This window comes from Oncorhynchus gorbuscha, linkage group LG13, assembly GCF_021184085.1.
Source record: "Oncorhynchus gorbuscha isolate QuinsamMale2020 ecotype Even-year linkage group LG13, OgorEven_v1.0, whole genome shotgun sequence".
NCBI lineage: Eukaryota > Metazoa > Chordata > Actinopteri > Salmoniformes > Salmonidae > Oncorhynchus > Oncorhynchus gorbuscha.
This window is the reverse complement of record NC_060185.1, coordinates 11557779-11576543: the sequence shown is the minus strand read 5'-3', so window position 1 is coordinate 11576543 and position 18765 is coordinate 11557779. Positions and strand designations below refer to the sequence as shown.

The 18765-nt window shown below is 44.6% G+C and overlaps 1 protein-coding gene across 4 annotated transcripts; it reads right to left on the bottom strand.

The window, feature by feature from the left end:
- Positions 1 to 1085: 1085 nt before the first annotated feature.
- On the bottom strand, positions 1086 to 6159 carry LOC123992506 (extracellular calcium-sensing receptor-like). 4 transcript variants are annotated; one of them, XM_046293706.1, is made up of 7 exons: positions 4841 to 4967; positions 4487 to 4586; positions 4124 to 4257; positions 3120 to 3932; positions 2737 to 2964; positions 2348 to 2471; positions 1086 to 2111 (listed from the first exon to the last, which is right to left on the bottom strand). In XM_046293706.1, the coding sequence occupies exons 3-7, from the start codon at positions 4205 to 4207 to the stop codon at positions 1198 to 1200; spliced, it is 2163 nt and encodes a 720-aa protein (XP_046149662.1). In that variant the 5' UTR covers positions 4208 to 4257; positions 4487 to 4586; positions 4841 to 4967; the 3' UTR covers positions 1086 to 1197. The 4 variants fall into 4 exon arrangements, with proteins under 4 accessions (XP_046149662.1, XP_046149659.1, XP_046149661.1 ...); XM_046293703.1 differs by lacking the exon at positions 4487 to 4586 and having other exon boundaries at positions 4124 to 4412; positions 4841 to 6159; XM_046293705.1 differs by having other exon boundaries at positions 4487 to 4984.
- Positions 6160 to 18765: the final 12606 nt, after the last annotated feature.

The window sequence follows — 18765 nt, the reverse complement described above, 5'->3', positions numbered from 1 at the left end:
TGCACCTGACGTCACTAAACAGTTTATTGTTGAGGTTGACGCGTCGGGGGTGGGCGTGGGAGCCATTCTGTCCCAGCGCTCCGATACTGACGATGGGGTCCACCCTTGTGCGTATTTTTCTGCTTCTGCTCCTGGTCTTGCTGGGTCTCAGTCTGTTCCCTGCCATCGCATCTCTCCTGTTCTTGTTCCTGCCCTTGCTGTGTCTCAGTCTGTCCCTAGTTGTTACTCTCCTGGCCTGTTTGGTCCTGTTTGCTCTAAAGTTTTCAGTTCTCTACCCGTGTCTCATTTTTTTTTTTAGAGTAGTACCCTAGTTTCCTTTTTTTTTCGTTTTTCCGTTACGGTCCTGAGGAGAGGAGTTGGGTTCTTTCTCGGGACGTGCTGGACCGTTTGATCTATGATTTCCTCCGTTGCCGCCAGTGTTCCTCCTCGAGAGCGCCAGGAGGCGCTCGGTGAGTGGGGGGGTACTGTCATGTTTTGTCATATATTGTCTTGTCATTATGCTTTCCCTTCTGTTCGTTTCCCCCTGCTGGTCTTATTAGGTTCGTTCCTTTTTCTATCCCTCTCTCTCCCCCTCCCTCTCTCTCTTCTCTCTATCGTTCCGTTCCTGCTCCCAGCTGTTCCTATTCCCCTAATCAATCATTTAGTCTTCCCACACCTGTTCCCGATCCTTTTCCCTGATTAGAGTCCCTATTTCTCTCCTTGTTTTCCGTTCCTGCCCTGTCGGATCCTTATCTATTGTTCACCGTGCTGTGTTTGTGTATCGCCCTGTCGTGTCGTGTTTCCCTCAGATGCTGCGTGGTGAGCAGGTGTCTGAGTCTGCTACGTTCAAGTGCCTTCCCGAGGCAACCTGCTGTTCAAGATCGAGTCTCCAGTCGGTTCTCGTCATTACGAGTGGAAGTTGTGTTTTTTGATTGTATTTTACTTTACTGGATTAAAGACTCTGTTTTCGCCAAGTCGCTTTTGGGTCCTCATTCACCTGCATGACACAGATGGGTACAGTTGGAGATTTACTTAACAGTATATGGGGCAGATGGGTACAGTTGAATGAATCCTAATAAAACTTCAAATGTAGAGAACACACAGAATAGTTTTTAACTAACTTTATTTAATAAGATTGAGTGACAATTTCCAGTTTTAAATCAACATGTCAATAAATAACACATTGACATTTTACATGTAATTGTTTTTGTATTTAAGTTAGTAAAGTATATCATTGGTCTTCCCCATCATATGTTTTTTGGTGTTTTCCTTTGGTCTCAGCAATATAATGAAACATTTAGGAAGAAAGATACAAAATAGCATTCCATAACTAGAGGCCAGAATAGCAAATATCTCCACAGCTACAGTGAACTTCCCAGGAGAGCTGACATAAGCTGGGATAAAGGTGATCCAGACTGCACAGAATATGAGCATGCTGAAGGTGATGAATTTGGCCTCATTGAAGTTATCAGGCAGCTTTCGAGCCAAAAAAGCCAGCACAAAGCACAAGAGAGCCAGCAGTCCTATATACCCCAACACAGCCCAGAAACCAATAGCTGAACCCACATCACACTCTAGAATGACCTTTTCCTTATACGTCTTCATGTTCTTGTAGGGGAAAGGAGGGGAGACTGTTAACCAAAGTACACAGATCAGGACCTGTATGAGAGTGAAAGCCAGAACACTGAGTCTCTGCTGTGTAGGACCAAACCATTTCATGACATTACTGGCTGGAAGTGTAGCCCTGAAGGCCATCAACACCACTATTGTTTTCCCCAGAACACAAGAGATGCAGAGGACGAAGGTGATCCCAAACGCTGTGTGGCGCAGCATACAGGACCACTCAGAGGGCCGGCCAATGAAAGTAAGAGAACACAGAAAACACAGAGTCAAGGAGAAGAGCAGCAGGAAGCTCAGCTCGGAGTTGTTGGCCCTGACGATGGGGGTGTCTTGGAATTGGAAGAAAATTGTTGCTATAATAATAGTTAAACAAACGCCAATCAAACAAAACAGAAGTAAAATGACCCCCATTAGCTCAGTGTAGGACAGGAATTCAATCTCTTTCATGACACATCTATCCCCTCTCCCATTGGACCAGTATTGGAACGGGCACTTCATGCACTTGGCTGAATCTGTTTAGAGAAAGAAAATCCCCCCCCAGAAAAAAGCCACAGTGTTAATGATTCAGGAAAGCATGCAGAACATTTGACAAAGTATATACTGTGTTGGTTCTACGCATTTTCAGTTAAGAGGTTTAAGGGATTTGTGAAGGCCAGCACACGTTAGAATAGAACGCGATGTCCAGTATTTAATACAAGCATGTATTCACCTCACCAACTGTTGTTTTTGATGGCCGAGTGTAATTTACCTGTAGTGTTGCTGATCTCGCCGCCTGAACATGGGACACAGTCATAACAGCATACAGGTTTTCCTTTCTGTACAGCCTTACGAGTGCCTGGGGGACAGCTCTCACTGCACACTGACACAGGTACCTGGAACACACACCAACAGACTCACATAGGGGACCAAGGAGAGTTTGAGTATTCATGTTCACTCAACATATCTAAGCTGTTAATTATAAATCACCAATGTTTGTGCACTGTAGAGTGTGTGATTTGACTTGTCTCAATACTGTACCTACCAACAGGGGCTGAGAGGCTGAGGTTAAGTGTAATTGTTGTGTTAAAGAATACCATGCAGGATAGCATACTGACTTCCCAGCCAGAGATATGAGAACAAGACAATATGTACATGTACCGTCTCACTATTTCCTCCCCATACAATGCTAACGTTGTTCATAGTGAACTGGTGGTCTCCAGTCAAAGACGAGCCATAGAAACCGACTGTGGCCACTTCCATGGTTCCCGATGTGGCACTTTGTAAATTAACAAGTTCATATCTGGCTGGGGAATCTCCATTGCTGTCAAAAAAGACTCTCTCGTCCTCTCCCGTTGTGAAATTGACAGACTGTAGATAGTGCAACAGCTAGAGAGGAGAAATGGTCAAGATAGAAAATGTGTTTTCTATGTAGCTTTGCATCATCATTCTGTTATTATCAGTCTACAGTGAAGTAATTTATTTTACTTGAACTGATTTGAAAAAGACAAAAATCACTTTTTTAGAGGTACATTCTTGCTCACCTGCCATGGCTGGATGCGTGTAGGTTGAGCACAGCTCCCATTAGAGAAGGGGCCCTGGCTCTCCTCACATGTCAAGAGGTTGTGGAGGGCGTGAGCTACAGCGTACACAGACTTATACACGTTATTAGTGAATGTCAGCTTGGACACATCTGTGAATGTGTTCTGCACACCTCTTAAACTCTCCGAGCCGTTGCATGGCTTCCTCTTAGGTGCTGTAGTCACATTGAGAGAGCAGTCAAACACAATCTCCCAGAAATCCCTGAGAAACATGCTGTTGGGGAAGTGAGAGGGGTGGACATCCCTCAGATGCTTTCCAAGCCCAGGGATGTGAGCCCTGGTCACCGTGAAACCTATGGCGCCCACAAGGGCGCTGTGACCCTCTATGGCAGTGAGAGAAGGGTCTGTGATCCAGGCATCACTGCCGATCCACTGCAGTCCTGTGATATTGTGCCTGTAGAGCTCACTCACCAGAACCTTGATCTCCCTGTGGGTCATGAAGGCCATGATGACCTTTGAACTGGACTGTTTAATAATCTCCACTATCCTGAGAAGCTCATGGCGCGGACCTGTCTGCTCAAATGCCTCAGAGTATTCTATACACACTCCCTCCTCCTGTGCAGATATCATAAAGGTGGCTAGGCCTCTATTCCCATAGTCATTATCACTGCTTATAGCCCCCACCCAGCTCCAGCCAAAGTGTTTGACCAGCTTTGCCAGGGCTCTGCTCTGGTAGAAGTCACTGGGGATGGTTCTGAAGAAGGAGGGGAACTCCTTTCTGTTACTCAGACAAGCACAGGTGGCAAAGTGGCTGATCTGTGTGTGAAATAACAGCATTTTATTGGAAACTTGACATAACATACTGTACAGTAGTTTTGACACCATGAGCTATGTTTTGTTATCTTAAAAGACATTGATCCACAAAAATAAGACCTTTTGTATAGTGACAGTATAAAATAATATATTATATTGTATGAGTGCATAGAAAAGTGAATAGAACATCTTACTACTGGTATACGAAACCTTCCGATGATTCGGGCCAATCCAATTGTTGGTGTCGAGGCAGAGTGGCCTATGACAGCCTGAGCCATGTCTGTCTTGGTGCAGTTCCCTTCATCGATAAATCTCTCCTGGCCACTGGCTAAAGCCAAACCAGACTTCAGGATGTTGTCGTATCCACACGCATTGTAGATATTGTAGCCCAGAGTATGGTTTGGGAGAATTGCCGGATTTCGATTGATTTCTTCAATTGCAAATATAAGTGTTTGTGCAAATTGGAATTCTCTGAAATTCATACTGAAGAGAGATAAATATATATATATATATATATGTAAAAGACCTGCCATTAAAGAAGGCTAAATATATCTCACCAGTCTTACACACAACCCAAAACCCTACGAGGTGAACCTCAGATGGACATGAGATTAAAAGCCTAGGATATGAACCGTAGATGGACAGTGGATTAAAACCCTAAGAGATAAACATCAGATGGACAGTGGATTAAAACCCTAAGAGATTAACATCAGATGGACAGTGGATTAAAACCCTAAGAGATTAACATCAGATGGACAGTGGATTAAAACCCTAAGAGATAAACATCAGATGAACAGTGAAATTAAAATCCTAAGAGATTAACCTCAGATGGACAGTAGATTAAAAAATAACTCATAACATTGAAAACAGTGAAAGTCTCATATTTGAAAAAACTGAGAGAGGATACTCACTTCTTACACCTTGGTGGGTCTGGTAAACTCTGGAAGTTGGGTACCCTGCCGTCGTACTCCGTCTGGAAGGTGAAGATGCCTCCGATGACAAGGTCCCCGTCCTTGGCCAGTTCTGGCAGCTCTGCCCTGCCCTGCAGCCTGCACACAGGTTCTCCCTCCCCTATCAGCAACAGTAGCACCAACAGGACAAGCTCCAGCAGTGGCATGGCTCCTGGCTCCATAGTGCAGTCTAGAGCTAGGTCTGGCTCTGTAGTGCAGTCTAGAGCAATGGCTAGCTCTGTGGCTCTGAGGCCCCTCACAGCTCCTCTCTTTATACTCTCAGAACCCTGTGTCTGTCTCAGAGCCTTACCACAGAGTCCCTGTCTGTCGGTGCTCCAGTCCCTGCTCCTGTCCCCGTCCACATGCTGTCCACACCCCCTTCAACCCGGCATGTAGGAGGTGTGACAGGTCTCTGAGGTATCGAGAGGATGACGTAGGGGTCTTAAGAGAGCATAGGAGAGCACGCCTGGTGCAGGCAACCCAAGTCCTTACAGTGAGGACGCATGCGCCCAGCATGATTTAGCCTGTAGGTAGTGCCCTGCTGTTCAGAGTGTAACGTAACACTTTCAACATGTGGCACATTATGTACTGTATCAGTGCACGTGGCTGCTCTTTGACTGCTTAAACTCTGTGGCGGCTACGTGTACAGAAATATATCAGTGGTTTAACTATTGACCTTACAACATAACTATTGACCTTACTACAGAACTATTGACCTTACTACAGAACTATTGACCTTACTACAGAACTATTGACCTTAAAACATAACTATTGACCTTACTACAGAACTATTGACCTTACTACAGAACTATTGACCTTACTACAGAACTATTGACCTTACTACAGAACTATTGACCTTATTACCAAACTATTGACCTTACTACAGAACTATTGACCTTATTACCAAACTATTGACCTTATTACCAAACTATTGACCTTATTACAGAACTATTGACCTTACTACAGAACTATTGACCTTAAAACATAACTATTGACCTTACTACAGAACTATTGACCTTACTACAGAACTATTGACCTTACTACAGAACTATTGACCTCATTACCAAACTATTGACCTTACTACAGAACTATTGACCTTACTACAGAACTATTGACCTTACTACAGAACTATTGACCTTACTACAGAACTATTGACCTTACAACCTCTCTCATCATCACCCAGTGCCTGGGCTTACCTCCGCTGTACCCGCACCCCACCATACCCCTGTCTGCGCATTATGCCCTGAATATATTCTACCATGCCCAGAAACCTGCTCCTCTTATCCTCTGCCCCCAACGCTCTAGGCGACCAGTTTTGATAGCCTTTAGCCGCACCCTCATACTACTCCTTCTCTGTTCCGCGGGTGATGTGGAGGTAAACCCAGGCCCCGCATGTCCCCAGGTACCCTCATTTGTTGACTTCTGTGATCGAAAAAGTCTTGGTTTTATGCATGTCAACATCAGAAGCGTCCTCCCTAAGTTTGTTTTACTCACTGCTTTAGCACACTCTGCTAACCCTGATGTCCTTGCCGTGTCTGAATCCTGGCTCAGGAAGGCCACCAAAAATTCAGAGATTTCCATACCCAACTATAACATCTTCCGTCAAGATAGAACTGCCAAAGGGGGCGGAGTCGCAGTCTACTGCAGAGATAGCCTGCAAAGTAATGTCATACTTTCCAGGTCCATACCCAAACAGTTTGAACTACTAATTTTGAAAATTACTCTCTCCAGAAACAAGTCTCTCACTGTTGCCGCCTGCTACCGACCCCCCTCAGCTCCCAGCTGTGCCCTGGACACCATTTGTGAATTGATCGCCCCCCATCTAGCTTCAGATTTCGTTCTGTTAGGTGACCTAAACTGGGATATGCTTAACACCCCGGCAGTCCTACAATCTAAGCTAGATGCCCTCAATCTCACTCAAATCATCAAGGAACCCACCAGGTACAACCCTAACTCTGTAAACAAGGGCACCCTCATAGACGTCATCCTGACCAACTGGCCCTCCAAATATACCTCTGCTGTCTTCAACCAGGATCTCAGCGATCACTGCCTCATCGCCTGTATCCGCCACGGAGCCGCAATCAAACAACCACCCATCATCACTGTCAAACGCTCCCTAAAACACTTCTGTGAGCAGGCCTTTCTAATCGACCTGGCCCGGGTATCCTGGAAGGACATTCACCTCATCCCGTCAGTTGAGGATGCATGGTCATTCTTTAAAAGTAACTTCCTCACCATTTTAGATAAGCATGCTCCGTTCAAAAAATGCAGAACCAAGAACAGATACAGCCCTTGGTTCACTCCAGACCTGACTGCCCTCGACCAGCATAAAAACATCCTGTGGCGGACTGCAATAGCACTGAATAGCCCCCGTGATATGCAACTGTTCAGGGAAGTCAGGAACCAATACACGCAGTCAGTCAGGAAAGCTAAGGCCAGCTTCTTCAGGCAGAAGTTTGCATCCTGTAGCTCCAACTCCAAAAAGTTCTGGGACACTGTGAAGTCCATGGAGAACAAGAGCACCTCCTCCCAGCTGCCCACTGCACTGAGGCTAGGAAACATGGTCTCCACCGATAAATCCATGATTATCGAAAACTTCAATACGCACTTCTCAACGGCTGGCCATGCCTTCCGCCTGGCTACTCCAACCTCGGCCAACAGCTCCGCCCCCCGTAGCTCCTCACCCAAGCCTCTCCAGGTTCTCCTTTACCCAAATCCAGTTAGCAGATGTTCTGAAAGAGCTGCAAAATCTGGACCCGCTATTTCTGAAACTATCTGCCGCCATTGTCGCAACCCCTATTACCAGCCTGTTCAACCTCTCTTTCATATCGTCTGAGATCCCAAAGGATTGGAAAGCTGCCGCAGTCATCCCCCTCTTCAAAGGGGGAGACACCCTGGACCCAAACTGTTACAGACCTGTATCCATCCTGCCCTGCCTATCTAAGGTCTTCGAAAGCCAAGTCAACAATCCCACCATACCTTCTCCGCTGTGCAATCTGGTTTCCGAGCCAGTCACGGGTGCACCTCAGCCACACTCAAGGTACTAAACGATATCATAACCGCCATCGATAAAAGACAGTACTGTGCAGCCGTCTTCATCGACCTCGCCAAGGCTTTCGACTCTGTCAATCACCATATTCTTATCGGCAGACTCAACAGCCTCGGTTTTTCGGATGACGGATGATCAATGATGTTGCTCTTGCTGCGGGCGATTCCCTGATCCACCTCTACGCAGACGACACCATTCTATATACTTTCGGCCCGTCATTGGACACTGTGCTATCTAACCTCCAAACGAGCTTCAATGCCATACAGCACTCCTTCCGTGGCCTCCAACTGCTCTTAAACGCGAGTAAAACCAAATGCATGCTTTTCAACCGATCGCTGCCTGCACCCGCATGCCCGACTAGCATCACCACCCTGGATGGTTCCGACCTTGAATATGTGGACATCTATAAGTACCTAGGTGTCTGGCTAGACTGCAAACTCTCCTTCCAGACCCACATCAAACATCTCCAATCGAAAATCAAATCAAGAGTCGGCTTTCTATTCCGCAACAAAGCCTCTTTCACTCACGCTGCCAAGCTTACCCTAGTAAAACTGACTATCCTACCGATCCTCGACTTCGGCGATGTCATCTACAAAATGGCTTCCAACACTCTACTCAGCAAACTGGATGCAGTCTATCACAGTGCCATCCGTTTAGTCACTAAAGCACCTTATACCACCCACCACTGCGACTTGTATGCTCTAGTCGGCTGGCCCTCACTACATATTCGTCGCCAGACCCACTGGCTCCAGGTCATCTACAAGTCCATGCTAGGTAAAGCTCCGCCTTATCTCAGTTCACTGGTCACGATGGCAACACCCATCCGTAGCACGCGCTCCAGCAGGTGTATCTCACTGATCATCCCTAAAGTCAACACATCATTTGGCCGCCTTTCGTTCCAGTACTCTGCTGCCTGTGACTGGAACGAATTGCAAAAATCGCTGAAGTTGGAGACTTTTATCTCCCTCTCCAACTTCAAACATCAGCTATCCGAGCAGCTAACCGATCGCTGCAGCTGTACATAGTCTATAGGAAAATAGCCCACCCATTTTCACCTACCTCATTCCCATACTGTTTTTTATACTGTTTTTATTTATTTATTTTTCTGCTCTTTTGCACACCAATATCTCTACCTGTACATGACCATCTGATCATTTATCACTCCAGTGTTAATCTGCAAAACTGTATTATTCGCCTACCTCCTCATGCCTTTTGCACACATTGTATATAGACTGCCCATTTTTTTCTACTGTGTTATTGACTTGTTAATTGTTTATTCCATGTGTAACTCTGTGTTGTCTGTTCACACTGCTATGCTTTATCTTGGCCAGGTCGCAGTTGCAAATGAGAACTTGTTCTCAACTAGCCTACCTGGTTAAATAAAGGTGAAATAAAATAAATAAATAAAAATTCTGGAACAAAATCCTCATCGTCTAAACCATGGGTCAAATTACCACTCTCCGCATAATCGAGTAGGACGTGCTGTATCAGGAATATGTCACCCACGATAAGACAGCTCAGACGAACAGCTTCCATGTGAAACCCCACCCTTTCCCCGAAAACACATCACTTAGCAAGAGCCAGACACACCTTCACTTCTATGAACAAAAACAGGGGTGACAGGACAGGGAGGGTTACTTCATTCGAGAGATGGCCCCCGGAATTCTGTTAATTCCAATTCTCCTCTCGAACACTGTTTATTTGTTCGACAGTGAAATATGTATCTTACCCCCCCCGCAGTGCGATATGAATCCGGGTGGCCCACGGGACTGGATTGAGTGTCTTCACCTGTAGTTCACCTGTAGTGCATAAACTCTTGGACATACAGGTTTGGTTAATAAAACAGTTTCTTATTTGTCAAACCAATTAATTTCTAGAACACTATTTACCCATCCCCCTTTTGTTACCTGGCTCTGCCCGGGTAACAACCTTGCCTTATTCTTATACAATGACTTAGATAAGATTTAGTGGATTATCCTTATGTCTGAAATTCCATTTAGGAGTTTCCCTTTCATTGTCCACATGTCCAATTCTCACTTTTGTCTCCACTCAGTAACTTATCTACCCACTATGTTATCTTTGCTCGTCCTGCCCCCCCCCCTCTAACTTCTCTGCTCTCCAACCTTCAAGGTCTCTGCAGTGCGGGGGAGGGCTCCTCTGTATGTTTCTCATGTTTTCCAAATTTGAACTTCATGGGAACTACAAACCCATGGACCCTCTTTTAGAAAAAAAAACATGTCTATGAGCGGCTTTTCTCCAAATTCCTTAATCAATCTATCTTAATCCTAACAATAATCCTAACTCCTCATAGATGTCCTATATTCCTGTTAAATATAATACTATTTAAAAACTTATAATCTAATAAATGCTAACCATATTAAAAATGCTTCCTACACTAACAAGCCCTCTCCTTGGGGACCCTCAGTATTCTATCTGACAATAACATGGATTTAATGTGTTGCAAAGTGTGGAATAAAACTTTGGTCCTGTAAAACAGAGTAAAGCAGAACAAAGCATTCTTATAACCCATCTGGTCCTCTCAGCTATTCTTATCCAGCACCAGGTGGGCACCATGCCACCCTTCACGACAGGGAGAACAAACATCCATGGGTCATCCTCCCCTGAAAGCATGCTTCACCTCAGCCTCTCCAACTGGAGCATCAAGCAAATCATGCCTGAAGCATTCACCACATCTGTAACAGACTTCTTAAAACACAGTATCATGCAAGCAGCACATCACATCAATAACAAATAATACAAGAATTAGGGTCAGAAATCCAGTATCCACCATACCAGTATACTTACCAAACCAGGCTCCCAACCTCTGGTTTTGGCAGTACCTTAATAGAAAACACACCCACCGTGTCTGTCCCGGTCCTTTGTAGTCCGGGGTGTAAGTGTCTGCATCAGAGAGCTTAATAGTTTTGATGGTTAGTAGGATTTCATCACCTTTACAAAGTTCAACAGTGCTCCCAGGTTTCCCCCATATCATGGAAATCCTATCCACCTTTGTGGTATTCCCTATGCTATAAGGATATCCTCTTCTCCAATCCCAGAACTGTCCCAAGTTGGTTATCATGTAATCCCCCTATTTATTCTCAATGATAAATATGACTTTCTCTCTGTTACAATACCAAATCCCTAATAGCCTATTAAAAAAAAACTTCACAGCAATGTTATAAAACAGAATCCTGAACCACTTTCTCATTTGCGGTTCAAACAGTAATTCTAAGCTCTCAAACAAAACTGCTTCATTTCTAATGAATTTACCTTAAAACTAGTAACTCAATATGACCCCATTCATTATACAAATGATTCTCCCCCGAGGCTGATCAGACCTCGGGAGCCAGCCATGATAAGGTCAAAAGGTCATACCATATTAGACATAAAGATCCCTTTATCCTTACAATAGAAATAGTCACCTGTGTGAGTGTGCCTCTAAAACCTAATGATAATTCCCCTTTGACTCAAATCAATAATCAGAAGTTTTAAACATCGTCTACGGATATGTTTACTTAAATGACCATGCTACCTTTAGATACAATTAACCCGATAACATTATTATCCAATGCATTACTTTTTCTCTCTGCCGCAAATGTCGTACATTTCATAGTGTAAAGAATCCGTAATTTAATCCCCGATATTTAATAAATATGCATTCGCATTCTCTCATGGCTCCTTTAATTTACTTATCTTGGGTAAGTATCTAAAACCGCCAGAACACACTGTTCAAGTTTAATCAACCCCTAAAATTGACCATAACCAATAAACAAAAACAAAAAACACTTTTATCTCAACTTCTGAAAGGTTACTCGAAACCCCGATACACACACTAACAGCCATTCATTTTGCTCCGTTATTCCCAGTCCCTGGTGACAAAAGTGTCTCGCTAGTGACGTCATCATCAAGCGCTCAACCTGCCAATTCGTAGCGACTTCAAATGAATTTGTAAATAATTCTTGTTCAATTAACCAAACCTAATTTATCACATCTGTTCAAATCCTGAATTATAATTTAACACCCCACCCAACATCTCTAAATTCGCTAATTTTATAAAAGCTTTTCGATGGGCATAAATTATAATTGTCTCTTTGTTATCATTTAGAATCCATTTTGCTCTAAATACCTGTCTCATCTTTGACTTAGTATTTTAATTACAACTCTATTCCCAATACGTTATTCACTTGTGTGATTACAAACTCAGACCAGCATCAGTGAGTGCACGCCTTAAAAATGCCTTGTCTCTGGGAACGTGGAAATCCCCTTAACTCAAATGTTTACTACAAAAACAAAACCTAATAATTATGATAATCCCCTCACATCGTTTGTTTTAAATCCCTTGAGGTATCATGTAACTTATTTTTCTATCTTCGAATTGTCGTCCCACAATATATATATATATATATATATATATATATTTTTTTTTTCCACTGTCATATACTCAAACCACTGTGATTACCGTGCACTATCCCTTTAAAATATGGCATTTTATTTGTTCCCCGCAATGAGGACGGAATTCAGATCATTTTTAGAATACGTTACTTTTTGTTCAAATTCACTGGCGTTACCTTACCCAAAAATCAATATTCTGAAAAATAATCACAACTTTTTACGATTAAACTATTCTTACCTATTTTATAGTCCAAAGCGTTGCACTATATAGCCCCATTTGAGTGTCTAGCAATTCCGTTGCTTGGATATAGACACAAATCTGCCAGCCTTTGTAAAATATATATTCCCTATTCAGATTGAGTTCAGTTTTAAATTCTAATCATCAGAGTAAACCCAACCGAACTTCTCAATTTAATATACCCTAACATTTAACGTACCCTGTTTTTGTGCTAAACTTCTCATGTCAATTGATTCATAAATAGCCATAACGTCAGGGCAGGCTGGAATTGTATCGTATCTCTCCGTTATCCTCTCCATTTAACTTTAGGTAACTCTCTCTCTTCTATGATACATCTATTTAATTACGACTCCCATCTCAATAAATTATTCCACCAGATCATTTTTGGCGAAATTGCGTTTTACATCGAAATTGTCTCGCCATTATTTTTAATGACTTCTTTTATCAATTCTATCTAGAACACATAATATCCGTTCAGTTATATCTTTTGCAAACACTGGCGACCGTATTTTTCAGGCAAAACATGCAAATAGGTCAATTACGATCTAAAATCAATTTTAGTTAAACGGCTCGGCCGGGAACCGAAATTGGATTACCGTTGGTGAGAATGCTGCGCTCACCACTATACTACCAGCGCTCTGAATTTGACTGAGACTCTCCGCAAATATACCCATTTTTACAGTTATCTGTATTTGTTACTCCGACATCTAGACAACAGAAAATAGCCCCAATTTAACACCCAAAGTTTTCCCTCAGTTAGAATTCTCGTTTTCTGCGCGTCTCTTTCTCTTTTTTGCTTCCGAAAGCCAAACTCCGGCTATGTATAACCCCTGTTTATTCTGCTTTTCACATTATTACCACATTCCTTATGTATCTGTTTTATAAGGGATTCTAGCTTTTCTACATTTAGACGTCCGTCAAAACCATACCTTTTTCCCCATTTAGGACAGAAATCTACATTCCTTCTATCTTTTTGTTTCATATAACGGTAATCTTCCGTCTCTTCAGAAAGCAGTTTAGAAGGGTTACTACCCATAAATAATAAATAAATTCCTGCCCCTCCTAATAATTCCAATCTTCAACCCTTTATGTTAATTTCTCTTTATTGGAATCCTTATCTACTTACGCCTAGTAATTCCAATATTTAACACCTTATGGTTAATATCTCTTTTATTGGGATCCTCATCTACTAAAGTCTGACATTAAGTCTCACCCGTATACAATACATTACTGTTCCTTTAGGACTTTTGCTAAGATTGTCGCTCCAAATCAGCCTACTTGTAGGGTTGACCAAAGACAAATAGACCGAGTCTCAAGAGTCTCCGTCCACTCGTTGTTCAATCTGATACTAGTTTTCACCCGTATACAGTGATCACTGTTCCTATAGGACTTTGAACTTAAAATATCGCCCCAAATGTAGCTTAATCTGTAGAGTTGATTGAAAATGACCAACGGAAAAGCAACTCAATTGTTCCCCATAATCTAAATAAGGACCACCAACCTGCAGTGTCTATTACCAAGATCTATATATCTATGGGGTCACTTGTTCCGTCTCTCCACTGGATACATTGTTCAATCTGACATTTAACTCACCCGTATACAGTAATCATCGTTCCTATAGGACTTTTAACTTAAACTATGTCGCTCCAAACATAGCCTACTTGTAAAGTTGACCGAAAACAAATGGACCGAGGCCAGTCCCAAAACCAATCCTGCAGTGTCTATTCTTGAAAGCTGATGGCATAAAATCACCTGTTCCGTTTCTTCCCACGGAACCTCAACCACACGATCACTTTTCACTATCAAGAACACCGACTACTAAAAGCCGGGAAAGACCCAAGGTCCATTCATCGCTCAATCTGACATTAGTTTTCACCCGTATACAGTGATCACTGTAGGACTATACAGTAATCCCTGTTCTCTATAGGACTTTGAACTACAATGTCGCTCCAAGCATAGCCTATTTGTAGAGTTGACTTTTAAACTGAGAACAACTTAAATCCACTCTATGATAATTTAAATCATTCCCCCTTAATCAAGAATAAAAAATACTGACCTTATCGCCGACTGGGAAAGCAATGTTCGTTGTATCTAGTCACTCTCTCTGTCCTCTGTGATAATACGCAGGCCTGTTTCAATTTTAACCTCAATTCAGAGGTCAGGTCTTTAGTAAAACGAGTCAAACTCGTCCGTGCACGATTTTCCAGCTTACTACCTCCAGGCACAGAGAGAGATGTTTAGATTCGGTTCGAAGCACCAAATTGATAGAGGAATTCTTAATCCCTTTATGTTTTGTTGCCAAAACCAATTCAATTTACACTCATTTCTAATTCATAATAATTTGTAAGTTTATCATTTGCATGAATTAGCAAGAGACCAGTCTTAAAAACAAGTTCAGCATTTATTCTTGATGAGTACTGACCCAAAATACAAAGAACATTATATTTTAAAGAAAGAAGACATAAAATGACGTCATCAGTTTCACACCCTCTCCCAGCCTTACAATGGCATAGTATTCGGTCCTGGAGATAATTTCACTCCCCTCATAAACTACATTCCAACCTGTCTAAAGGATATACTTCTCTCCACTAATGGAATCCAACCAAAACATTCTTATCTGTTTGAAAAACTATCTTATCCCTCCTTCTTAAACTTTCCCAGGAGACACAGGCACAATTCATTTCTGCTTACATTTTCAGTAACAGTACAATTAAGAACCCATACTTTTCAAATCATAACATAATAGTATTAGCATAAATGGTTCTAATCATTAATGTATACATAATTGATCATCTAAACTATATTTTCCTCTATCAGGGAAGCAGGGTGATCCGGGTGGAGACGGCGAAACGGCGAAACACCTGTAGCAATGAATGAAGGATCTAGGATGTCCTCCACCGGTACCCAGAATCTCTCCTCTGGGCAGTACCCCTCTCCACAATGTACTGAAGGCCCCTCGCCCGACACCTTGAGTCCATGATGGCTCGTACGGTATACATCGGGACCCCCTCGATATCTAGAGGCTGCGGAGGAACCTCCCGCACCTCAGACTGCTGGAGCAGGCCAGCCACCACCAGCCTGAAAAGAGACACATGGAACGAGGGGTTAATACGATAATCAGGGGTGAGTCGTAACCTATAACAAACCTTGTTCAGTCTCCTCCTTGTTCACTCTCCTTTAAATGGCCCCACAAACCACGGACCCAGCTTCCGGCAGGGCAGGAGAAGGAGCAGGTTTCGGGTCGAGAGCCAGACCCAATCCCCCGGTGCATACACCGGGGCCTCACTGCGGTGGCGGTCGGCACTCGCCTATCACACTGAAACGGTGATAGGTTGGTAGAGGAGTGGCGGAGGGAGTTTTGTGTCATCTCCGCCCAGGGGATGTAAACCGCCCACTCCCCCGGCCGGTCCTGGCAATAGGACCAGAGAAACCTACCCACATCCTGGTTGACTCTTTTCACTTGCCTGTTACTCTCGGGGTGGAACCCTGAGCTAAGGTTGACCGAGACCCCCAGGCGTTCCATAAACGCCCTCCAGACTCTAGACGTGAATTGGGTACCCAGATCAGAAACTATATCCTCAGGCACCCCGTAGTGCCAGAATACATGGGTGAACAGGGCCTCCGCAGTTTGTAGAGCCGTAGGGAGACCGGGCAAAGGAAGGAGACGGCAGGACATAGAAAACCAATCCACAACGACCAGGATCGTGGTGTTACCCCGCGACGGGGAAGATCCGTCACGAAATCCACCGATAGTTGTGACCACGGTCGTTGTGAAATAGGAAGGGGTTGTAATTTCTCTCTGGGCAGGTGCCTGGCACAGTGGGCATACCGAACAGGAGGAAACATAAACCCTCACGTCCTTAGCTAAAGTGGGCCACCAGTACTTCGCAGCGAGGCAGCGCACCGTCCGACCGATGCCAAGATGACCAGAGGAGGGTGACGTGTGAGCCCAACAGATCAAACGATCGCGGACATCAAACGGAACGTACAGACGCCCAGCGGGACGCCCAGTGGGATCCGTGGACCGCTCCTCTGTATCATACAGCCGGGACAGTGCATCTGTCTTAACATTCTTTGAACCTGGTTTGTAGGAAAGGGTGAAAACAAAACCGGTGAAAAACATGGCCCACCTTGCCTGGCGAGGGTTCATTCTCCTCGCTGCCCGGATGTACTCCAGATTGCGGTGGTCAGTCCAAATGAGGAAAGGGTGCTTAGCCCCCTCAAGCCAATGCATCCACGCCTTCAGAGCCTTGACCACAGCCAGCAGTTCCCGGTCCCCCACATCATAGTCTGAGCTATTTCGAAAAGAAAGCACAGGGGCGGAGCTTCAGTGACGTACCCGAGCGCTGAGACAGCACAGCTCCTATCCCAGCCTCAGATGAGGTAAACAGAGCCTTCAGGTGACCAAAAGCCCTGTCCGCCCCAGCTGACCACTGCAGTCGCACCGGTCCCCCCTTCAGCAAGGAGGTAATGGGAGCCGCTACCTGACCAAAACCCCAGATAAACCTCTGGTAGCAGTTGGCAAACCCTAAGAACCACTGCACCTCCTTTACCGTGGTTGGAGTCGGCCAATTACGCACGGCTGAAATACCGTAATTTTCCATCTCCACACCTGACGCAGAAAAGCGGTACCCTAGGAAGGAGACGGACTGTTGGAAGAACAGACATTTTTCCACCTTGACGTATAGGTCATGTTCCAACAGTCGACCAAGCACCCTGTGCACAAGGGACACATGCTCGGCGCGAGTAGTGGAGTAAATTAGAATGTCATCTATATACACCACTACACCCTGTCCGTGCACGTCCCTGAAAATCTCATCCACAAAGGATTGGACTGATGGAGCATTCATTAACCCATACGGCATGACGAGGTACTCATAGTGCCCAGAAGTGGTACTAAATGCCGTCTTCCACTCATCACCCCCCGGATATGCACCCGGTTGTAAGCTCTCCTAATTTCCAATTTTGTGAAGAAGCGCGCCCCGTGCAATGACTCCATCATACTGGCGATGAGAGGTAGCGGGGAACTGTATTTTACGGTAATCTGATTTAAACCTCGATAGTCAATACACGGGCGTAAACCTCCATCCTTCTTCTTCACAAAAAAGAAACTTGAGGAGACAGGTGAAGTGGAAGGCCGAATGTATCCCTGTCCCAGAGTTTTGGTAACATATGTTTCCATAGCCGCCGTCTCTTCCTGTGACAAAGGATACACGTGACTCCTGGGAAGTGCAGCGCCTACCAGATGTATTGCACAATCCCCCTGTCAATGGGGTGGTAATTGAGTCACCCTCTTTTTGCCAAATCGACATATTCGGGGGGAATGTGCTTGGTGGAAACCTGGTTTGGACTTTCCACCATAGTGGCACCTAAGGAAACACCTACACACCTCCCTGAACACTGACAGGACCATCCCTTGAGAGCCCTCTGTTGCCACGAAATAATAGGATCATGAGAAGCCAACCAGGGAAGGCCCAACACAACAGGATACGCAGGAGAGTCGATCAGGAAGAGACTAATTCTCTCCTCGTTACCCCCCTGCGTTGTCATAGCACCCCATAGGACGACTATCTAAGACATGTACAGGGAAGGGAAGGGAACATCAACAGGAATAATAGGGATCCCTTATCTAAGTGCCAAGGAGCGGTCAATAAAGTTCCCAGCTGCGCCTGAATCTACTGACGCCTTATGCTGGGAATGTGGGGAGAACTCAGGAAATTATATAAGTAACCACATGTGTGCAATAGGGGGCTCTGGGTGAGTTGTGTGCCTACTCACCTGGGATGACCCACCAGTGCTCCGCCTGCTACCTCAACTTCCTGGAGAACCACCCCAGCACTGACCAGCAGTGTGCCCTCTGCAGCCACAGCTGGTGCAGGGAATGGTCCCCCCTCCGGCCCCCCTCATAGCAGCCCCTCCCAACTCCATCGGTGTTGGATCCAAGGTGCTGGGAAATGGAACGGAAGGACCCCGATCCGGACGTCTGCGGGAGGCCAACAGGTTATCCAGCCGGACAGACAAGTTCAGAGCAGGCCCATAATTCACAGCGCCTTCAGTTTAAAACATAATAAAAACGTAAAACACATAGTTACGTTCTAGCTGTGGGTCCAGTTCTGACAGTATGTGTAGGCCTATGTGAGGCGACCCTGAATCCCGAGTTTCGGCTCGATAGGTCATTCGGTGCCCGAGCAAGACCTTAACTGGTGC

Coding starts and splice junctions, on each gene's coding strand:
- LOC123992506 (XM_046293703.1), bottom strand. CDS start 5,061: ATGGAGCCAGGAGCCATGCCACTGCTGGAGCTTGTCCTGTTGGTGCTA. Junction 2,965..3,119: donor CACGCATCCAGCCATGGCAG/GTGAGCAAGAAT, acceptor TCTCCTCTCTAG/CTGTTGCACTATCTACAGTC. Junction 2,472..2,736: donor GGGGAGGAAATAGTGAGACG/GTACATGTACAT, acceptor TGTGTGTTCCAG/GTACCTGTGTCAGTGTGCAG.